Below are 23665 nucleotides of genomic sequence, written 5' to 3'. Positions count from 1 at the left end.
AGTTCGCGCACTGAAGCTAATGGTATTAGATTTTTATATGCTAGTCCCTCTGTTTCCTTCTGTTTACAACCCATGTATATAAAAGCAAATATGTCGCTACTCAATCGGAAAGCGCCTCGTTTTACGGTTGATCTTATTTCTTTGTTTTCCCAAATCTTGCCAAACTTTCCACGGCTGATTTATAAGATTAATAAAAGCCAGGATTTTCTGGCAATGCAACATAGATATTGTCTCCATATCTGAGGATATAAATTGTTAAGGTACGTTGACTCCGCAGTTTATTGCGCCGGCCTCTTACAACCCTTTAGCAGCCTCAAAAATGGCCGGTTTATGACCACCTTTATAAAACCGAAACTCCAAAATGTCAAACCGCTGAAGGAAATTTCCCTAATTTACATAATATATTCGCACCCAATATCCCAAAATATACACACCTCGATACATAAATATATGAAGAGTTCTCACACATCCCCTCAAAACCGGAATATGGCATCACTTTTAACACGATTTTCCGATGGATCGGGGGATGGAACAATATCAATAACACGTTAGAGTGTTTGTTTACAATATGTTGCCATCAGAGGCTGTAAAATTGCTAAAGTTACAGGGTTTCGCAAGTTCTATATAAATTTAGTTCTGCTTCGAGAGCACCTGTGGTTCCTACAACCTCGCCGGAAAAAATTATCGACGTACATATTTATACAACATCGAAAAGCTTATCTCAAATCCTGCCTTGCTTTGTAAATTTCGAGTTTATCCAGACTTAAGCTGAGCTGGAAATCAAAACAGCTGACTAGACAGATTGTCCTAGCACGTCAACACACACCGTCTGGATGCGATATCCCTTTGGCGTATTGATTCCTGGGAGCGAATAATCCTTTTGTGAATTGTTCAATGATAATGCAAGTTACGGGATTCTTCGACAGCTGCTCTTATCAGTCTCAAGAATTAGGGGAATAATGGTAGATTGACAATACAGGTGGGTGACAATACAGATACATACTCTGTTCAATGTTACGAGAAGTATCCGACCTGACATGTAGATGGCGATTTTTGTGTTGGAAATTTACCGATGTTACAGAGACCTAATCTTAAAAGGCATATGTGTAAAGTTTAAAGGTGCTAAGTTGATTTGTGGTTGTTTCGGAGCCGTTTTTGGTGAAGGCTTTCAGAGATTTTGTGATCCATGGAAAAAATTAGTCACCGATACGTGATTCAATACTTTCATTTAAAAGGTCTTAGTCCGTCGTGCATTGAAGCGGAATCCGATTGTACTCTGAGGAAATCTTGACCTTCATTAACAACTGCCAGATATTGGGTGGCAGAGTTAAAACATGGTCGAACAAGCATCCAAGACGAATTCCGCAGTGATCGATCCAAGGACACTCCAGATTTAACCACTCTAGATATTGTCGTGAAAATCCACAAAACTGTACTGGAAAGTAGATATTTCAAAAAATTCCTCTAAATATATAGTATTATGACCGAACAATTTGATGTGAAAAAGTTGTGCACAATATGGGTGCCGCGATCACTCACAATTGAACAAAAGCAGCCCCGTTAAGATGATTCAAGGGAGTGTGTGGCAAAGCCTCGCACCAAGACCGAGCTTTTGCATCGACTCATAATCATGGGTGAAACATGAGCCCATAATTTCACACCTAAGACGAAAGAGCAGTGAAAACAATGGATTCAAAGGGGAGAATCGGCTCCCAAAAAGACGAAAACCTTTTCATCTGCAGAAAAGGTGATGGGGTTAGTTTTTTAGTATGCACTTAGCATAATTTTGATTGACTATCTCCCGAAAGGAAAAATAATAAATGGAGAATATCATACAAATTTATTGCAACATTTAAGTGAAAAAATGAGAAAAATCGTCCGCATTTAACGAAAAAGAAAGTCTTGGTTAATCAAGGCAACGCACCAGTCCACACTTCCGTCATGACAATGGCCAAAATCAATTAACTTGGTCGAACTTTTTCCCCATTCGCCCTATACCCCAGATTTTGCCCCCTCAGATTATTTTGTATTTCGAATGTTGAAAAAGTGGCTCAGTAGAAGTTTTTCCAATAACAAAGAGGTGGACTCGTCTGAGGTCTGAGGGCGATGTTTATTTTGAAACATTCGAAGCCTCTTACAACAAACAGGATACAGAAGCCATTGAATATGGCTGGGAAAAGTGTGTTAATCTCAAAGGAGCCTATGTTGAGAAATAATAAAATATTTTCCAATTTTTTTCCATTAAATGTTCGGATGAGCACTTCTGGGACTATGCTCGTATATGGAATCTGAGAATTCGAAAATAATCTACAATGTCAATGCTGACGTACGAAAGATGTACTCGTGACTTAAAATTCCTGTGCAACGCTCTATCTTGATCTCCTGGATGTACTTCACTCTATGGGCTAAAATGTTAGAATTGATACTTGATTCGGTGGAAAAAGGTACACGTTAAAATCTCAGATTCCTTGAAGAAACAATCACTGACAAAGCAGTAAATTTTGACATAAAAAAAAATCCTACAGCCGTAACTGAACATCCCTGATCTACTTCGTTTTCTATGTTATTCGTTAGTTTATTTTATGGTCTATTAATGGTAGAATTAATACCCGATTCAGTGGAAAGCAATAAAGTCAGTGAATGGAAGGCTATAGAGCTTATTACGTGTCGAAAATGTGTCGACAATATTTAAGAAAATTTTATGTTTTTAACTAAAATTTCTAAATCTACCTTTCCCGTATTATTTGGCGGTTTATTTTAAGAACTGCAAATTGTATAGTTGTTTCCTGATTCGACAAATAACGCGACAGGAGAAATTATCTCTACTTATCAGTAAAAAAAGTTCGAACAATTTCTTAAAAATGCTCATGTTCATAACACACATTCGAGATCTATTTTTCCTGCATCGTTCAGAATCCTTTTCCATAGACTACAAATGGTGATTTTTATTTTGTGAAAAATAAGTCACTCGATAGTTCAACTTTTCTTCTCACGTGTTTTTTTATTTCTAGGCGATTTTAACCGTTAAAAAATTTAATAGAAATCGAAAAGAATCGATATAAAAGCACCAGCAAGTGCGAAAACAAATTAACCCAAACTTAATGTAGGAAAAATAGTATAAATAGTCAAAAAAATTCCACGTCCCAAATGGTTAATCTAGACCTAGGTTTCTTGGATCGTTAAATCACTGAATCCAAGGGTGATAAATCGTAAAATTGGAACTTGATTCAGCAGAAAGAAAGGACTCAATTGAAAGACTATTTCAGCTTTGATATCAGGGAGAAATAGAGATACTTTCGTCCCTACTAGAATTTCTGAATTTACTTTTCCAATATTATTTGACGGTTTATTTGATAGTTTGAGGATGGTAGAACTGTTGATTTGGTAGAACAAGTATATAAATAAGTCAGACATATTAGACATGACTTTGAGTGGAAAAAACCCCAGTAAATAGACACCCTGAATCCACTTTTCTTGCGACGTCCATTTATAGCTTGTTTCATGAGCTGTAAATGGTGAAATGGATACTTATTTGGGTATACGACATGTGGAATAGTAAGTACGAAATTGTGAACCTGACGTGAAGTGACAATAATATTTTCTTTTATTCTGCATGCACGACTATACATTATGCATAAACATTATCCATCTAATTTTTTTGTTTCACTCAACAGCTTATAACATTACCGATAAAAAGTAGAATTTGAATCTACTTCGGTAGAAAACGAGACATTCAATAGATGGGAGATATTATTTACTAGCACTTACTTGGAACAGAAAGAGTTTCATGTTAAAAAAATCGTTACGGCCCTAACTTAACAGTCTTCGTCGACTTTTCTTCTGCTATTCAGCATCTTAGCACGTGCTGCGTAAATAGAAGAATTTGTATTTAATGAAGTAGAATACGAAATTTCAGAAAAGTTAATAAGTTTTTGGCCCTGATTTCTAGTAGGACAAGTTGTAGTAATATAAAAGGTAAGATAAACAACGGTGCGTAATTAAATGGACATCTTGGATCTACTTTTCTTGTAGCATTGTGTAGCTTATTGTCTGGGCTATACATGGAATCATTTTACCTTAACTGACTCGACTACAAAGGTCTCTATAGGCAATATTTTTCTGTTGTTAATGCAATTTGTTCCTAAATACCAATAATAATTAGTAACAACAATAATGTCATTGATTCAAACCCAAATTGTAGTAATGAAATTGAATCCAAAGGTTTATTCGATTTCCGTAATGAGCCCTAATGGGAATACAATAATTTATCAGAAATTAGTATTTAATTAGAAGCAAATTAAATGTGTTCGGTCGAGTTCAATTGAATACCATGACGTTATGGTTTGCAAATTTGGTCCTCACATAAATCGAAAAACGAATCTAGGTTTTTGCCCTCTGAGAGAAAGACGCCAAAATCATTTACCTTCAGATAATATAAAACAGGAACGCAAGAAATAAAATTTATTACCACCAATAAAAAACGACCTCACCTAATATCGGGGGAAATAAAGGAGCTAAAAGCTCTCGACACTTAGCTTTATTGTCCCCATTTACAAAAACACCAATCTACTTACTCATATTCGAACAAAGAAAGCTCCGATATTTCAAAGGAAGCTGCTCCAATTAACGGTCTGATGTAGAAACATGTCTCGTGACCTAAAAAGATGCCGTCCCATTAATTTCGGGACAGATTCTGGTGTCCACTTCTTTGGCACAGGAAGAAGGGCCAGGGAAAATACGAAAGCAATCCGGCAGACAATTGAAATGCGGTTTTTCGACTTGGCTAATGGCTAACTTCCGCTAAGTACACCGGAAAACGGACTTTTTTGCTGTGAAAAGTTTGTGCATTTAAGCTGTTCGTTTGTAAAAGAAGGTAATTAACTTTGAAGATTGATATGAGTAAACAAGCATTCAAAGATCCTTCTACTCAACGTATTGGACATTTTGATTTCTTTTCCGAAATTTCCAATCAAAACTTTGGGGCAAACCCCGACCAATCTGAACCGCTGTTCGGGGAATAGGGAGGTGTGGTCTCTTTTGCTAAACCCTTTGTTCCATCCACAACCAATGAAAATCTTCCCAAAAAGAACAAAGGGTGTTGGCCTCCTTTTCAGTAGTGAAATTTAAATGGAAACCACGCCTCTGCAATAACATCGCAGTAAGTCTTAAGCAGTGAGGGAAGAGGGTAACATGTTACGCTTTGCTCTAAATATGATTAACCAATCCTATAGGCTCACAAGAGACAAATCGAGGAAAACCACACCCCTATCTAAATTGACTTATAGGAGAATTTAATGAGGGAAGCGGGAGGCGCGGTTTACTTCGCTCCGCCTTTCATCTTATCACCACTTAAAATTTGAAGGCATATTTCCATATAGATACATTTTAACCAATCAAAATGTTGGCAAGGAACAAATTGGAAAGAACCGTTCCCCTGTACATACCCAGGGAGTCTGTCTTACATTTCTTGAAGGGTTAAATCAGGAGAAACCTTCGTTCTATACATTTTTAGGGGGCTTATAACATGTTACCGTTCGTCGAAGCATCGGCCAAAGAAGATGATAATGGAAGTGGGCATGGTTTCCTGTGGTACACCCTCTGAACAATCGTCGGTATTCTTTTCCAGAAACGAAGAAATAAAAATCAAACCCCTGCATCGACATACCCCTCAGTTTCCAGCGAGGGAAGAAGGAAGGGTGTTTTGTTTTGCACATGGGATTGAAAAATCAATTTCTAACTTGTTTACGCAGAGGCGATCAAGTGCAAACTTGTCAGTTAAACTGTGTGGGTACACGGACTTTAAATAATGCCCTACTGGATACTAGCACTAAATAAAAGCTTATTATGTTCGCCAGCAGCTTCGGATATGAATTTAATAAAAGAATATGCTAGATTTATAACTGGATGGAGCTCGGATGTGCGCTTTTATTTTACGATATTTTTGCTCGCGTTATGAGCCTTAAATTTCCGGTTTGCCGCCTATTTACTATTATTTGCACGGTATTATTAAAAATTGAGCTACAAAAGATATTTAAATATGAGCAGATTTCCACTACCAATGGGGACAGTGGTTAATTATATATTGAACACACACTTTTGCAACATTTACAAAGGCAACCTCAGCCAAATGTCAGAATATCAAGTTTAGAAGGCAGGATATATTGTATCGTATACCTCCTAAGGGTTTTCGATTATAGAAAGCAAACGCCAATCAAAATGTCATAAGTATAACTAGTTTCGGACTGTTTCGGCTCACATTAGAGTCTCTAACTTCTTGAGGGGCCATGAATATTAGATAAAACCTGGCCGAATTGGGTAGAGAAATATTGCACGTTAGCCAGTTGGATTTTCGCGGAGGAGAAACATATCCGAATTTTGGTAAAAGAATATTAGGGAAATCGATAGGGCCTTGGCCTAAACACAAATTTAAACAGAGGGACTTCTTTATAATGGTGGCTTTCAACCTACAGACATTGAATTGGATCAAATCGAAAACCGAACAATCCCCTGTTAATGCTTTTGTACTAATCATGTGACGAATCGAATCTGAAAGGCAGGGGTAATAATTCAATTTTTGCATCAACGTCAATATTTTAACAAACAGAATTTCCAAATGTTTCAGAATTAAACCCTGATTTGATATTGTTGCGTATATTTAATAACACAGTTTCGATTTTCGTCGAAGTGAGGAAATTATGTTTAAATTCCTGTAATCAGCTTCGAAATATAAATTAATATTTACCGCAATGAATTGTTTAAACAAACTACATAGAGCGTTATGAGTTTGTTGCGAGATACAGGCCGAAATGTAATTATTGTGCCTCTATGATTGAGTTATGGATTCATTTCTGTTTTCCGATTAGGAAACTCCCATACCGCACCACTGTGAAATATAATATTCAAAATACCTAGAATTGTAAAATGTGAAAAGCTGCAGAATACAAAGAAGCGAATAATCGAAATTCCAGTTCCTTGCTAGATAAATCGACGCGCATTCCCAAGTATGAAATTTAGTTTCGGCATCTGCGTTTCGAATTTTCTCCGGAGAAAAAAGGGGCTAATATCGAATCGATGGTATTAAATAAAGCCTTCCATTTGGATACGTACAAAGCGCCATATATATCTCCATTCTCCATGAACACGATAAGCCAGGCACCCGCTCCTGCAAAGACACGTTCATGCGGAAGTAATGTCCCAAAAATGGTTGCGCGGTTTGGCTTCAAATGTGCATTCAGTTCAGTTTGCCCAACATTTGTAAACAGGACCGCTATAGAAAGCTTATCGTTCTCGAATAGTTGACTTATTAAGGTTAAATGCTTCAGAATGCGGGTGCAGATCCAGCACGGTTACATTGTAATAATTACAGATGCACTTTATTCCCAAGAGATAAATTTCACTAAACAATTTCCTTTTTTTCCAGGGACCGCATTTTCCGACTGAACCTAAGCAATATTAACCAATCCAGCTGTGAGGTAAGTGAACAGGGTGCTACGTTTTTCTTTCGAAGTTTATTTCGGTTAGCTCGGGTTAGCCTCCGCTTTTCAGAAAATCCGCCACTTTACGGGTGGGCGTACTACCAATTTGACACGAATTGACAAATCATCGTTGGTCATGTAACAAACGTTCGACTTTTCGTCGTTATTTAATCGTTTACTAGTTTATTCTATTTTGATGCGGCTCCCTTGTCCGTGCCCGTGAGTTAGTTTTAGTTAGTCCAAAACGGTATTCCCTAGAAGTCCACCCGTTTTTGGGTGATTAGCGCTTAGAGTGATGGTGTTTTTATACCCTGATCTGGTCGAACTGACGTGGGTTTAAAACTCCCTCTAAAATGAACTTCGAAAGCTACTCTTTCAAAGAGAAATTACGGTTTTTCCGATTGTCACTAATTAAAAAATAAACGACATTGCTGATCTTTATAGAGCGATATGGGCGAGGAGTTTCCCAATACTTTAAACTAGTCCCTCTTTATTACAGATACAGAACTGTCCCTAAAATTTTTTTTTATAGTCTACGTCTGATAATAATTTAATTATACAATATATACTATTGTTTATATAACGCAATATATAATATTTGGAACAAAAAATCTCGTGGCTCAAGTTGCGACGCTGCGGTTTTACCCTAAAATCATTAACGATTTTTTTTTACTTGATAGTAGAGTATTTTGTCGCTTAAGTGCTAGAATTAGGTGATAATTATGCTAAATTTAGGTTAAGCAGATATGCAAAACTACTGTCACGCCAGGCGTTAATTGAATATACTCTTGATATAAAAAATGTTCAACTTTTTTAAATTAAATTCACCGCGCCTCTTAGTCAAATCGAGACATCACTGTTACGGACAAGTCAAACCAGTGATGCACTCTACAACTGAATTTAATTGATTATAAACACGTAATACTGTTGGCATATAAGCTCTGATTTAGTAGATAGAAAATTTACACTGATCTCGCCACATTTTTCTTCGAACAACTTTACTAAATTCTTTAGTTCTAATTAGACATGTTACTGCGTTACGGTGCAAACATTGTTGGTTCAATTTCACTTAATTGGACTGTCTAGTAAATTAGTCACACCTAAAGTTATCTCTTCGCAAATAGTCTACAGTAGGGCAATATATATTGTAAAACGTCAAATAATTTTAGACACAACTAAAAAATGGTCGTATTTTTAATGGAGCCGATAAAAACGTAACAAAATCTAGATGTTTTGCTAAACGTCAGCTATTTGTAAAAAAAAATGCGAATTTCCTGTTAATAAGTTCGGTACATACAACTTAAGCCTTAACCTACGCCTGCGGTATATTCCCTAACAAATTGCTTATGGTGGGGCGGCGCTAGTTGCAAAATTTCAACTATTTCTATGCTAATTTAAACTAGTTGGCAAATTGTACACAAACCTTATAAAAATCAGCCAAATTTCTGCAAACAGGGACGATTCCTATTCGTAAGTACCTTTTTTTCCATTTCTTTTTACATCCTAATTCAAATCACAGAATTATCATCAATTCACCTTTCCCCGGCTTTTTTGTGTATGTTTATTTAAAAATTAACCCGCGTCGTTACGCAAATTGACTACACATTATCACAAAACACAATCCAGTGACCCACATTTACTTTCCCGCTGTATCCGTTAAATTTTCCGGCCGATTTAAATGAAATCTGAAAAATAACAAGAGTACATTACCAAATTTGTTTTTCCACATTCGTTTTCCAATTTATTTGTTTTTCATTTGGTATAAATTGGTTTGTTGAACTTAAAAGGCATTCACACGTACTGTGTATTGTGAGAATTAAATCTTCCGAGCGACGAGATAAATCCGCTAATAAATTTATATAAAGCTTCATTCTCCAATGGAGCTTTCTGCCTGCTCAGTCACATAGTACCTGATCAGGCGAAACCACTCCCCCTTTGCATCAGCTCTCCTCTAATGAGTAGAGGGTGTATCCAAGAGTATTGTTTCGCATTGAGTTACTATTTGATAGCTCCGCCCTGTAAGGTTTCTAATTGGCCGAAGATGGTAAAATTTTATAAAGCATCTCTTAAATTAATTTCTTCTCTATAGGCACGGTAATCAAAATTCAGGCATCGAAATAAATCTGACAACAAATATAGCGTCCTAGACAATTCCCAATTTAAATTATTGCCTTCGTTTTTGACGTTCGTGCTTATTTGTAGTTTGGAAAGCAACTGCAGCTAGTAAGTAGCAATTCCATTGAGTTATAGCATGTTTGCAGATATGCCCAGCCCAAGGCTGGAAAGAGGGATATTATTATAATTAGGGTGTCTGGGTATCACCCCATGAAAGATATCAATCAACCTCGACACGCAATCCCGTACAAACATCACGAAATCGCATAGAAGCTGTAATTTGGAGTTAAACAATCCAATTATTACTAACTTATAATGATAGCGAGGTGCATAAAGACATAGAGATTTCCCTGTATGGTTCCGCCGATGGTAATTATAATTGATATCGATATCTCGAGAACTAGTCGCAAATTGAGGAATAATCAAACGATATTCGGCGAAGGATGCTGAATCAGAAGTTCAGCGGCAGAACTATGTCAAAGCAAATTAGAGCTCTATACGGGACTCATTAATAAACTTTAGCGAAACATGATGCATGCTCGTTTATGCGGCTCTATACAGCGAATAGTTTTAGGGTGAGATAGGAGAATATATTGTCTTACTGTTGTTTGGAGGGGGCAATTTCAACAAAAATGTTGCCACGCCCGTTTATCGTTATATAAAATTGGCACCGCCTTATTGATATTCTCACCGGTTAATGGAGGGAATAAGTAACGCCCATCAATCAGGATGCGCCTCTCTCGTGCAATGATTAGCCGATTAGGAGTGTCACAAAGTAGAGTCCCTGTCAGCTCGGCGCATATCTCATCAGTGGGAAGCACTGGTACTCTTCTCTAAGCTAATTAATGCCGGATAAGAGGCAGCTGCGCAGTAGAAAATATAAAATTTTGAATATAGAAGTCCATTTTAACACAAGAACGGTTTTTATCAATCTTTGAAAAGCAACTTTTTGGTATTTACAGTTCTACCTTCAGAACCGCTTAGAACATGTTTCTTTCCTTTCATTCCAATCAGATGTGGCTTAAAACCTACCAGTCCAGCCTTTGCTGTTTGATAGGCAGGTCGAAAGTTAGCCCTGTCTCCCCAACCAATAAAGTTAGATCGTAAAGTTAAAATCAAATAAAAACAGCGCACCATTTCACATCCGCTTATAAACGCCTTTAGATGTTCTCGCTCTTTTTTGCATATTTCTATAACTCGGTGCCTGAAAAGAAGAATTATCGTTAACGTAGCGGCCTTCACTGTCTCGAAACGCCGTAGCGGACATTCCTGTCAACTCTTAGGTGAATCCCTGCCGATCGGGTATCTCTTAACCTGTAGACTCTTCCAGGTTGATGTGCATACCGCTTAGTAATCCTTGCGCAATGAATATAGATCGTGGGTGTGGCCAAGTCAATTCGATGTCATTTCACCTCATTGGGCGTGAGTTCACTGTTTATAAGTTTATTCTATACTCTTTCAATTTTTGAGTTTCTTGACGGATGTTTTAAGCCCCCTAAAAGTTTCGTTTAAACTTGTAAACTGCCATATTTCTCAGTTTTTTTCGTTCTTTAGAATGGACTTCTGTCATAATATCTTGTTTTAATAAGTATAAATTTAATCTCCCGACTACAAATAAAAGCCAACTGTTGAGAAACCGAAACAAATCTATCATTCATAGCCCACGGCCCATATAAACCATCGACATATAATATTTAAGACCATATTTTTATCGTGGCATCTCGGCGAGAAATCTACAAGAGCTGGCTTCCCATAAACACAGTGAATCGGAAATCTCTCGGTAATAAAAACGGAAAAATAGCTCGATTAAGGTTGCACGCGCGATAGCCATCTATCACGGAAACCGACACATTCTTAACGTATTTTACCGTCTATTTCCTTCTGGGTTTTGCCAATTGTTTGTCTAGGCAAAAAGGCGAGATTGTGCAAAAGGAACACGTGCAAAGTTGCTTCTAAAACACATAATGAAGACTTTAGCATGATACGGGATCTGCTCCTAATAGATTTTTAGGGCATAAATCTCCTAAACATGTGAATTACGAGACAAAAGCTGCGCCGTATTAGCAGGAAATTTACGACCTTCCAATTGCTGCTGACTGTGTGCTGAATTAAAAAATATGCCTGCATCGGCAGTGTTATGAGCTATCGCGAAATCCGGGGGTTCTTTTAATATCGGAAATTACAAAATAAAACAAAATTGGCAATTTGCTGCAAAATAGCCAAAAAGAAAAAAATTCACAGAGAACTTCACAAAATCCTCGTAACTGGCGTAACTAACGCAGGTTCAGAAACATGAAGAGTGCAAATAATAATAGAAAAGCACAACAATGCAGGCCATGTCAAAACTGAATATTGAAACTAAACATTCGCGAGCCGAAAGTTTATCGAATCAGTCCGTACAATCGCTTTAAACGTGAACCTCATTTAAATACAACAAAGCTTTCTGAAGCAGGCCATCATGCCATTTTGCTATTTCTATTTTCTCCTGCGAGCATTCTGGACAAAGTTTTGCGGAAATTGAAATATTTGTAAAATTAGTTCCATGCCGGCGAATAGAAATGATAGATACTTTGCATTCTTCCGCGAAATAATATAACGTAAAATTATCTATTTTAATAATGGAGATTGCTGGTGAATGAGACAATACGGTTTCTAATCACTAAAGAAGACAAGAAGCTGAAATCCAAACTGAAAAAATTATGCTGCCGAAAATTCAATACAATTGTGCGGTGGTTTGTTGCAAGACAACTTTTAGATTTCTGCTACTTGAAAGCGCAATTTGGTTCGGCTTATAGAACCTCAACGCTGAGTGGAACTTCAAATGTGCATATAAGTCTATCAGTGACCACCCCCAGTACTCAGTAATTCTCACAATTCCTTCACTTGTAATCGGAGCCTACTGGGAGAAAAATTTTCTTTTTTTTTAAATTTATTCAGATTTCCCAAGCGAGTTCAGTAATCTTATGTAGTGCGCTTTCTAGTGCTTTACTTATAATTTCATCACGCCACCGCTTCTTTAATAATCAAGCTACAAAATCAGTACTGATCTGTAGTTGATACCTGAGTTGTTGCGTTCGCCCAGCTTCACACTGGTGTATCACTTGAACCCCCATTCCATTTAAACTTTTAAGGGTAACTGTCACCCTAGCTAAGGGGGTGACATTTGCAGCATTAGAATACTGCCAAAAAGTGTTTCGGATAAAAAAAAATTGACGTGTTTAAGCAATTTAGCTATAAATCAAATGCCACGTATATAGATGCCGAATTTATTTCAGTTAAAGTTACCACACTGCATATGCATATAATGCCAGTCCACATCCTGCGAATATTACTCAAAGATACCTAGGACAAGCACTATTGGAAATGCCGCCTTGGCCTGCACGCTCACCGGATCTATCACCTATCGAACATCTGTGGAGCATGCGTGGTCTACGAAATTTATCGAGATCTTCAAACCATTTGGATGACTTACGACACCATTTTGAGGTAGCATGGAATGAAATACCCCAGGAGGATATTGATCATTTGTTTCTGAACTATGCCGCGAAGAATACACGCTTGCATCGCTGTACGACGCGATGTCACTCATTATTAACGTTTTTATTAGTACATGTTTTTTTACTGAAACTCTGATCATTTGATGCTCTGTTATGAAGCATTATTTTGCCAAAAGTACAAAGCTTACGTATTATTATTGCTGGGTGGCGCATTTAACATGATAATGAATGTAATTTCTGGTGTCCGAAAATATACTGCGTGACATAGAAAAGAGAACGGCACCATAAAAATTGTTTTATTTAAATAATTTTTGGTATACTTGTTTGTATATGGGTACACAAAAGACAATTAAATTTTCCGTCATTTTATCAATGTATGTACAAGTTATCAGGAATTTTTTTTTCTATAAAAATTTCAATAAAATATCAACAATATAACTGCAAAATATCATATATTGGTGTATGCTGTGCTTAGAGAGTGCTTTCATATTAATCAAATGTGCCTATACACAGAATGCAGCGAAATTTTCATCAATTGAGCGAGTTTGAGAGAGGCCAAATAGTGTGAAATCGCCATTAGATTGAACCGTAGGTTAAACACTATAATGAGACGTTATCAGGCATGGTTCCATGAAGAGCAAACAGGCAGAAGGAGAACTACTTGAAGAACTATAGAACGCCAAGATCGCCGCCTTCGAATTATGACCTTAAGAGATATGATCGTCACGTCGAGAACACTGGTGAATCAGTGGTTTGCTGAGTATGAAAGGCCCATTGGGATCCGAACCATTTATCGCCGGATAGAAGTTTTGAACTGATTTCCTATCCCCATCTTGTAATATTTCTCACCTTAAATTATTGTCAAAATCGAATGCAGTGGTGCAAAGATCGGATACATGGGACTCTGGAATGGGATAATGTCATGTTTAGTGACGAATCCAGATTCTGTTTGGGTAACAGGTCATCTTTATTTTTCATTAGAGGCAGTATGACTGCTCCACAATACATGCAAGAAGTCCTGGAACCTCATTTCGTCCTTTCTCTGGGAACTCTCGTTAATCCAGTTTTCTAGCAAGACAATGCACGACCACATGTGACTAGAGCGACCATGAACTTCTTACAACAAAATTCAATCAATTTGCTACCTCGGCCACCTCGATCTTTTGATCTCTTACCGATCGAACATGTATGGGATATTGTAGGTAGAAAGTTGCCTAATTTACTCCATTCCCCACAAGCCCTAGCGGCGCTATGTCATGCTGTCCAGTTAGCCTGGAATGAGATACCCCAAGAGGACATCAATCACCTCATTAGATATGTGCCTAGACGTGTACAAGAATATATACGATGCCGCGGAGAGCCCACAAATTATGATTATATTTTTTTAACAATTAAATTTGTTGAATTTTTAATGAAGTATTTGTTTTAGCGTAAAACCACGCATACCAAAGGGTTACTTAAATACAACTATTTTTATGGAGTGTTCTCTTTTCTATGTCACGCAGTATATATTTCACTTCTATTTCTCCACCACCCAAGCCAGAAAGTTTACTCTAAATACCCAATATATCACAGATTATTTTCCCGGAAATTGGTTAGGATAAAGGGTCTATGTAAGCAAGTAGGACCTTTAACAATTTTCTCTTGTGGTTAGAAAAAATTTGCAATGCAATTTTTCGTACCGTTAAGCCTGACTCACGTCACCAGTCGTGTGGCTTCACGAATTATCTACCCGAAATTCAAAATTTAGTGTGAATCCACGGTACGCAGTACACCTACTGATTCAATTTATCGAAACGTTGCGATACAGGAAGGCTGTTAAGAACTTTTAAAAAAATTAAAAATCTGCTAATCTGACCTTACTCGAGCCTTTTCTTGGAGCAAATCCGCACGCTCTCATCCAAAACAAACTGTCATTATTTATATCCATTTAGCGAAACTTAGCAAGAGCCGACCAAACCATCAGCCAGAAATTGTTTTAATATGTGGCGAGAATATTCCCCCGAAGGGAAGTTAGCGAAACTTTAAATTTTCAGCAGTCAGCCAGAGCTATCAGCAACCAGCAGTCAGCGGCAGGACTTAGGGGAAGTTTGAGACATGCGGATAAGAATAAAACACTAATACGGTCGGATAACTTCGGGTATTTGTTTTTGACGTTTCAAAGTATGGTAAATCCCGTCTGGAGTCACGAAAAGCCGTATTGACATATCGATTCCTTGAGACAACCGTGGTATATAGAAATCAAATGAGTTCGGCCTTGCATTACATGAAACATCGTTTAAAAGGCAGTTTTCTCTATATTTACTGAAAGGATATTAAACGTGTATACATTGAGCTCCCCATAGAGCCTCCGGCTGTGAGGGAAGCCGGTAATAACAGTTGTAACTTTATCGATTTCTAGAAATGCCTCTTTAAGCAAACAGTAATATGGACATAAAATTGTATCCAATCTCTTCCTTCATTTGCTTTGGTGATTCCGTTAATAAACGAAAGAAGATTATTAGGACATTTTGTTGGTCGATAATGTTATTTTATCTAAATCTTGCTCGTATCCAGTTACCGTAAGAATAGTAAACAGCGACTGGAGCTACTTCCGAGATTATGTTTGCAAACACAGTGAATTTAATGTCAGGTTGCGTCTGAGCAAACAATAATCAAAACTGAAATTGAAATCTCTAAAATGAGATGTTTGCCTTAAGTTTGATTATTATGCTCGAAACTGTTGCATCACAGAAAGAACGAAAGATTAACTGGCATCGTGACTTTCTGCTTTAGAGTGGCAAACCACGTCCAATCACGTAGTAACCGAAAATTATTACTGGGGCCAAAGAAGTTTAAAGTCCAATTGATTCCTATCACGTATCAACTTAAAACTGATTCGAGAAACAGAATTACTGTTTAATAGGGGAAGGAAAAGGGAAAAAACTAGATTAGGTTTGCTTTGAATGTTCGTCTAGAGAGGGTTTGATTTTTGGTGATAGGAAAAATAGGAAAGTGCATTGTGAGTTTAAAACTCATTTAGTTGATACCCATTGTGAGTTTTGAAATCATTTCCACGTAGGTAAAGGGCAATTTTATGAACCTGTATGGAAAATAAGCATTTTCCAAATGTGTAACTGACCAAATAGACCAACTACACCAACGAATTGTATGTGACGTATTCTAGTAGAAGAACAATAGAACTCGACTGTAGCGAACGCTCGGTTATAACGGACGAACAAAAAAGTCCCGTCCTAGTTCCTATAAAGTTAATGTATTTTTATTCGGGTATAACAAACCCGGATATAACGAACACTCAGTTATAACCTAAAATATTTATTATTTTCTGAAGCTTTGAGTTCGGTTATAGCGAACCGTTGGGAGATGTTGCTGTGAGCGAGCTGCTAGAGATTTGAGGGAATGGGTCAAAAACCAGTACATTTCTGATTTTGACGAAATAAACTCAAACTAGTGTAACATGATTGATGTACACGAGGAAGTTACTGAATTTCCTAGTGATCTTGACATTGTTCAAATCACTGCCAATTATCAATATGAAAACGGTTCGCGTGATGAGGAGGAAGTTGTCACGAATGATGAAGTTTCACTTCCCACAGCTCGAGAAGCCCTTTCTGCTCTGAAGATCGTAACATGTTACGTACAAATGACTTCTCCAGAAATTGAAAACTTTTTGAGTGCAACACACCTTTCGCAAAACAAAATAACTGATAAGATATTGAAAATTCGCAAGGTACAGAATCAAATTACGGACTTCTTTTCTACCTAAAATTCTTCTTTATTTAAGATTCTTGTTGTTTCTTTTTCTCATTTAATATACATACACCTATTTACCACACCTGCAAATTGTACAATTTCGCCTTTCGTTAAAACAAACATTTTGAATCAGAAAGCTTTTTTCCTCGGTCGACTATAACTAACCACTGCATATAACGAACGACAGGACAAGTCCCTTGGGGGTTCGTGACAGCCGTGTTCTACTGTGTACAGTGGCAGCAAAAAGTATTTGCACACTACGATTATCTCAATTTCTAAATTTATCGTTTTTAAATAAAAAAAAAACATTTAAAATATAAAGAGTATAGTAAGTAATTATATTATAACAAAGTTTTTACAAATTGAACATTGGTAGGAAAAAAAGAAAATCATGAAAACTGCTTGGAATACAGTATTTTCACATGCACTTGCTCCAATTTCCTTATTTATTTATTGGCGTATAAGGAATTTCTTTTTTTTCAAAGACATCGCTAAAATGTTTTTCGATGTTTCGAATAACTTAGAAGAAGTTTTAAAGATAATTCAGTTCGCGAACATGGTGAAAACAAGAGAATTAAGTTCTGGTACAGGAGCAAACGTCATTTTTTTTAGAAATCAAGGAAAAACTTAGCTGCAAACTGCTGATTACCTTGAGTTAAACTTTTCCACTGTTCGATACATATCAAAAGGTATGAGGGTCTATGTACAACCGAAAATGAGATTCGCAAAGGACGTCCACGAAAGCTTAACTTGAGAACACTAAGGAACATCAAAAATTAAGCTCTCAAAAATCCTACTATAAGCGCACCGATATTAGAAAATATGGTTCAAACTATTACTGGAATCCAGGTTAGTGAAAGAACCATCAGAAATTCGTTGAATTCGGATGGCCTCCATGGTAGAGCTCCTCGGAGAAAACCATATGTCAGTGAAACAAACCGTAATAAATACCGGGCCTTTGCAAAGAAATATATCAGCGGACCGATAACTTTTTGGGAAAATGTCTTCTTTTCAGACGAGACCAAGTTCAATTTGTTTGGTTCAGATGGTAGGAAAACAATCTGAAGAAGACATAATGAGGAATTAAAGAAACAAAATGTTCGAGTTTTAGTCAAACGTGATGATGAACATATTATGGTGTGGAGTTGCGTTTCTTACCATGAGATGGATATGCTAGTTCGAATAGAAGGGAACTAAAATACGACAAGTTACATCAGCAAACTTCTAAAAAAGTTGAGGCAAAGTGCTGTCAAAATGGTCATTGAAAATTACTATATATTCCAACAGGACAATGATTCGAAAGATATTGCCCGAAAAACCAAAGAGTGGCTAATATGTATATAATGTTGGCAGGCAATTGCATGCACCACCACAATCTCTTGATATTAATATAATTGAAAACTTATGGTACCATCTGGATCAAAGGATAAGGAAATATACAATCTCAGGATGCGATCAACTTAAACACCTACCGACTTAAGAATGGGAAAGAATTGTTTAGCAACTATATAAAAATTTTGGTCCATACTGTATCAAGATGCTTACAAGCGATTATTGATGCAAATGGACTTTTTACTAAATATTAAAACCTTGTAAGCCTTAAAAATTCAAGCAAGTTGCAGTTTGCAAGTACTTTATTCTAAGTGGTTTTCATAATTTCCTTTTTTTCCTACGAATATTCAATTTGTAGAAACTTTGTTTTAACATAAACAATACATAAATTTAATATATTCTTTATATTTAAAATGTTTTCTTTTTTTTTTAATTTAAAACAATAATTTTAAAAATCGAGAAAATCGTAACGTGCACATACGTTTTGCCGTTACTATGAGGGCAGAAAATTTTGCATCTGGATCGATAAAGAAACGGATGGCGGCGAAAATGTTATTTAAGAACACATAAACCGAAAAATTTTCATTAATCAAGACGTTACTTTGTATACAGATATACTTAAGTCCAATTTATAATAAGCAGGGCCTGGTAGAGAAGAATTGGATTTAAAAACATGAAAAATGGCATTTCAAAATACTTCAACGAATAACATTTTTACACAATACAAATATTAATTACTTTAATAAATATTCTGCGGCAATTAATTTTATGCGAAATAATGTCTCCGATATTGTGCATTAGCAGCGAATTTGATAGCTTAAGTTGTTGAGAAAAAGAGGCGTACTGAAACCACATTTCAGGACCCGATAGATCTTCTACACCATTAAATTTCGGGTAAAATAATCCCTTAGATACTACGTATTTGCAGTAACCTTTGTAGCTTGAGTGGGAGAGGAGCAATGGCGTAATGAACCCATATTTTGAAGTAGGAGTATCTATAATAACAAGATTTTCCGCAAAGGATCTTTTTAAATTGCGACTAAACACCCGAATAGATATTCTGCACCTTATTCGGAGGTCATCTGATCAAGCAGATAATATCTATATACAGGAATTTTTTAAGATCCCGTTGTAGAGGCGTGGCGTCAAAGAACCACCTTTAAAGACTTGTGAAACTGCATTATAAAAAACTTCACCAGAGAGGATTTTGAAAAATTGGAACAACACGAATAGACCCTGTATACCGATGAATCCCAGGCTAACCAATTAAGTAGATATTATTTATACACAACAAATTTTTAATCTTTACTTATCCAGCAGCAGTAGCGTAGATTAACCACTTTAAAAAACTTGAGAAACTGCGCTATAAAAGCCCGTTCCAAACAATATATATTTCCAAACTTACAGCGACGCTAATAGATCTTTTGCAGCAATGAATCGAGTAGATATTCTGCACACACAAACAATTTTTTAATCAAAGAAAATTGCAAACTAAAGAACGTACACCAGAAAAAACTTCACGTTTTTTCAAGAAATGAATGGTTCGGTAGAGCGATATCTGTAGACACGAGAGACTAATTTAGCAAAATGTTATAAAAAATATTTAAAAAACGCTATATCTACAAACAAGTCTTTTACATCTCTAATCAACTCAAGTATCATGAATGTGTAATTTATTTCGCTCCTTGAATGGCAAAAAGTCAGTAGCGTATCGAGGCTTCATTTAGGTATATCTGAGAGCACAATTCTAAACAATAAAAAAAACAATAATTTGAAAATTCTGCTATTGCCAAAATAGACGTGCCGCACCAACCAATTTCCGAGTTGGTTATCCCTAGGATATTCTATGTAAAAAAGAAAAAATGCTGCTACATTGGAAATAACATAATGACGTCCATTTTGCGAGCTTGAACACTTACGTTGGAAACTACTAAAGATACTTAACAGAAGAGAAATTGTGAAAAATTGTAAGTCCTCGAATACTGCGCTAACGAATTGCGGATCGAATTCTCTCTAAGTTGTGGCAAGTGTAGATTTATTTCAACATTTTATTACAACTGCAACAATGCGACAGCTACAGTAATGGATTTTTGAATGCCCGCGTTATAAAAATCATTATTTAACACACCGCATAATTGAGCTAACTTGAAAGTTTACAGAGCAAAAAGTGCATATGCCTGATTATATTCCCTACTGGCGTATGCAATCAGAAAGTGGAAATGACGCCCATGTTTGACCCTTCCCTTCACATACAGTCAGTGCCAAAAATATCGGGACGGACGCTAAACACTTACAAAATAAGTTATTTTTCGATTAAAAGTTGTTAAACAAACACAGATTTTTTTTTATAATAGTACCTTTAGTCGCCAACAATAAAGACTAATAGTTGAAGTTTTCAAATATTTAACAACAAAAATTCGCAGTCAACAACCAATTCAAATGGTAACCTTTCGACGATCCAAAAATATTGGAACGATTCCATTACATACCCTTAAAATGACTCATAATGCTCTTGATATCAACAATACGATATTAATAAATAAAAACGTGTTTCGACTTGTTCGTGCTATGTTAAGTAGTGCTATTTAGTTTTCAAATTAATTACAGTATGGGGCGCGGTAAAAACACGAATTTCGATTTAAGACACTTAGTAGTAGTGTATCATTATGGAAAAAGTTTTTCCTGTAGTAAAATTGGTTCCATATTAAAACTTAATAAAAGTAGAGTGAGAAATATTATTTTACGATATAATAACGAAGACACACTGGACTTTATTCCATAAACTGGCCGTTCAAAACATTTGAATCGACGGGGCCAACGTCTTGTTATGCGAAAAATTAAAGAAGATCCAAAAATTAATGGCTCCAAAACTCAAAATTTTATTGTTGTTAAATTGAAAAAGGTCTCTCTTCAAACAATACGCCGGCGAATCCATTTTCGTGGTTAACATGGAAGAATTTCACGGAAAAAATCTTGGAAAAGAATGGAATAAATTGAACAGATATTTTTTCCATGATAAAGTGGTTACAAAGTGTTATTGAGCAAAAAGGTGGCCGCACTAAATATTAAAAAATCGGTGTTTCCCGTAGAAGTATAAGATCTGAGTCATCCCAATATTTTTGGACAATCGAGATGTTATCATTTTAAATATTTATTAATTGTATATTTTTGTTGGTAGATATTTCGAAGCTCCTACTGCAAGTCCTTATTGTTGGTAATTTAATATAGTGTCACAAAAAATCTCTATTTATTTATCACCTTTTAACGGAAAAATGTCTGTTTTTGTAAATGTTCATCCTCCGTCCCAATGTTTTTGGTACTGACTGTATTTAGCTGCTTCGTTCGTAGGTTTGAAAATACTGCCCGGGCTTTATCTAGCGTTAAATTAGCTGCGTTTTATTGCGTTAAAACATAATATTTTGCACTTTTCTGTCTATTTTACCGGTCAAAGGATCTGCCGATTATCGAATAAGCCAGCAGGCGAGTTTAAAAAGTAATTTCCGTTGGTTAATGAATTTTCTAACCTGCATTGTGAAGAGAAAACTATTTCCGGCCAATACTGGGCTTAATAAAAAAAAAATAATAATAACAAAAAAAAACTGAAAGAATTAGCGTGAACTCGCTTAAAGTGGAACGATTTTCCAGCAATTGCTTTTGGGCCTCCGGAAAGGAAACTGTGGCTGAAACCTGAGATAACTCAATAAGTAAAAAGGATCCAGAAAAAGGACGTCATATCAAGTATTCAGGCATTCAGAAAAAGCTCAAAACAAATGGCTGGCAATAAAACGCTTCTTATAACAGATAAGACAATTTTAAATCTGGCGTGGCAAGAGATCCGACTAGGCATTACGGTTTAAAAAATTCAAAAGCCATTGCGAACGTTGTCGCGATAGCGATTTGTCTTCATGATTTGATTTCCTGGAGGGGACCAGGATTGTTTTCATTATCTTCTCGAAATACATTAGCGATGCTCAGGAAGATATATGGGCCTAGTTTACATGTCAATTTTAAGAAGCTGATATAAATCATCTCTCAGTGCATAGATTCGATTTTGGCACTCTTAATGGCACGAAGAACTTTTAGTAAACCAATTCCGCTAGGAAATCGGCCATGCCAGGGAACATACGTAAATTCACCTTGTCCCAAACTAATTAAAGTAGTTAATTCCGCTTCCAGAACAAATGGCGGCCATTATTCGTCTTGCGTTAAGAGGACCGACATCCAGACTTTCCCGAAGGATAGAAGTTTTATTGCTCTTAAAGGTTTCCAAATATTTTCCTTCTAATCTATTTGCAGTGATGTGGCTCAAACAATTCCTCGAAAATTGCTTGATTTTAGATAATCTAGTATTCCCGAAAGTTTCCTTATTCAAGGCCGCTTTGTGCCTTTTCCAATAAAGTTAATAATATCTCACTCGGTGAATGCCGTTACCTCGACCCAGCTCTCTAATAGACCGTAAACCAAGTTTTAATATCGGAAAATGTGTTTTTAATCTAACATATATTTCTCTTGAATACAGCCGAACACTATACCAATTTCTTAAATGTGACTGTGAGGCCATATTGTTAAACGGCTATTTCATTTTATTTTTAAACTTCAGTTGATATTGCTGAATTCTTTTGGAACGAGATTGGCTTCGGGGGATCGTTTAATTTGGTTAGATCAGGTTAGCTTCAGAAACCTTCGGACGGTGGGACCCCACGTAAGATAGGGAAAATATTTAAATGTCGTGAATGGCACGAGGATGGTCCCGGACGTACCCGCCCTGAGACGTAGATGGCGATTTTTTGTTGAAATTTTTTTCTTATATTAGAAAAACTTTAAACATTAAAAAGTTTATGTTTAAAGTTTGAGGAACCCGCGCCAATTTGCGTTTGTTTTTAATGCTCGCGTTGTCAGATTTTTGTCATAGATTTTTTTGTCGTGATTCAATAGTTTCATTTGAAAGGTCTAAGAACATTTAATATCAAAACGAAGCTAGATTCTACTCTAGGGAAATTTGGTATTTCGTTAACAACTGTAAAATAATGGGAGGCAGGACTTAAACACGGTGAAACGAGCTGCCAAGACGAAATCCGAAGTGATCGACCCAATGACGCTTCAGATTTGACCAATCCAGATATTGTCGTGAAAATCCCCAGAACTGTGCTGGAAGACTGACGGGTAAAATTGCGTGAGTTGCAAACATGTTACGCATTTCAAAAAGTGCTATATATCGTATTTTGATCGAAAAATTCGATATGCGAAGGCTGTACGAAATATAAATAAAAAGATCGTCGTAAGAACGTTTCAAGTGAGTTTTTAGCAAAATTTCCCAGCGATGAAACTGAGCTTTTGGGTCGATTTTAAACCAAGAATGAACCATGGGGGTGTCATTTCGCACCTGAGACGAAACTGCGGTCAAAACTATTGACTCAAAGAAGAGAATGAGCTCCAACAAAAGTGAAAAGTGTTCCATCTGAAAGAAAGGCAAAGACGTCAGGTTTTTGGAGA

General features: G+C 36.4%; 1 protein-coding gene across 3 annotated transcripts in view; it reads left to right on the top strand.

Moving 5' to 3' along the window:
- The window catches only part of Sema2a (Semaphorin 2a), a 373380-nt gene that overhangs the window by 307933 nt on the left and 41782 nt on the right, over positions 1 to 23665 (top strand). For all 3 annotated transcript variants that reach the window (XM_066281591.1, XM_066281601.1, XM_066281582.1), the window contains one exon: positions 7421 to 7472. In XM_066281591.1, coding sequence (XP_066137688.1) covers positions 7421 to 7472 — 52 coding nt within the window. The remainder of the gene's footprint in view (positions 1 to 7420; positions 7473 to 23665) is intronic.

The sequence above is a fragment of the Euwallacea fornicatus genome, chromosome 1 (assembly GCF_040115645.1).
Source record: "Euwallacea fornicatus isolate EFF26 chromosome 1, ASM4011564v1, whole genome shotgun sequence".
Taxonomy (NCBI): domain Eukaryota; kingdom Metazoa; phylum Arthropoda; class Insecta; order Coleoptera; family Curculionidae; genus Euwallacea; species Euwallacea fornicatus.
The sequence above is the reverse complement of the archived record's forward strand: the minus strand, read 5'-3'. Positions and strand labels throughout refer to the sequence as shown.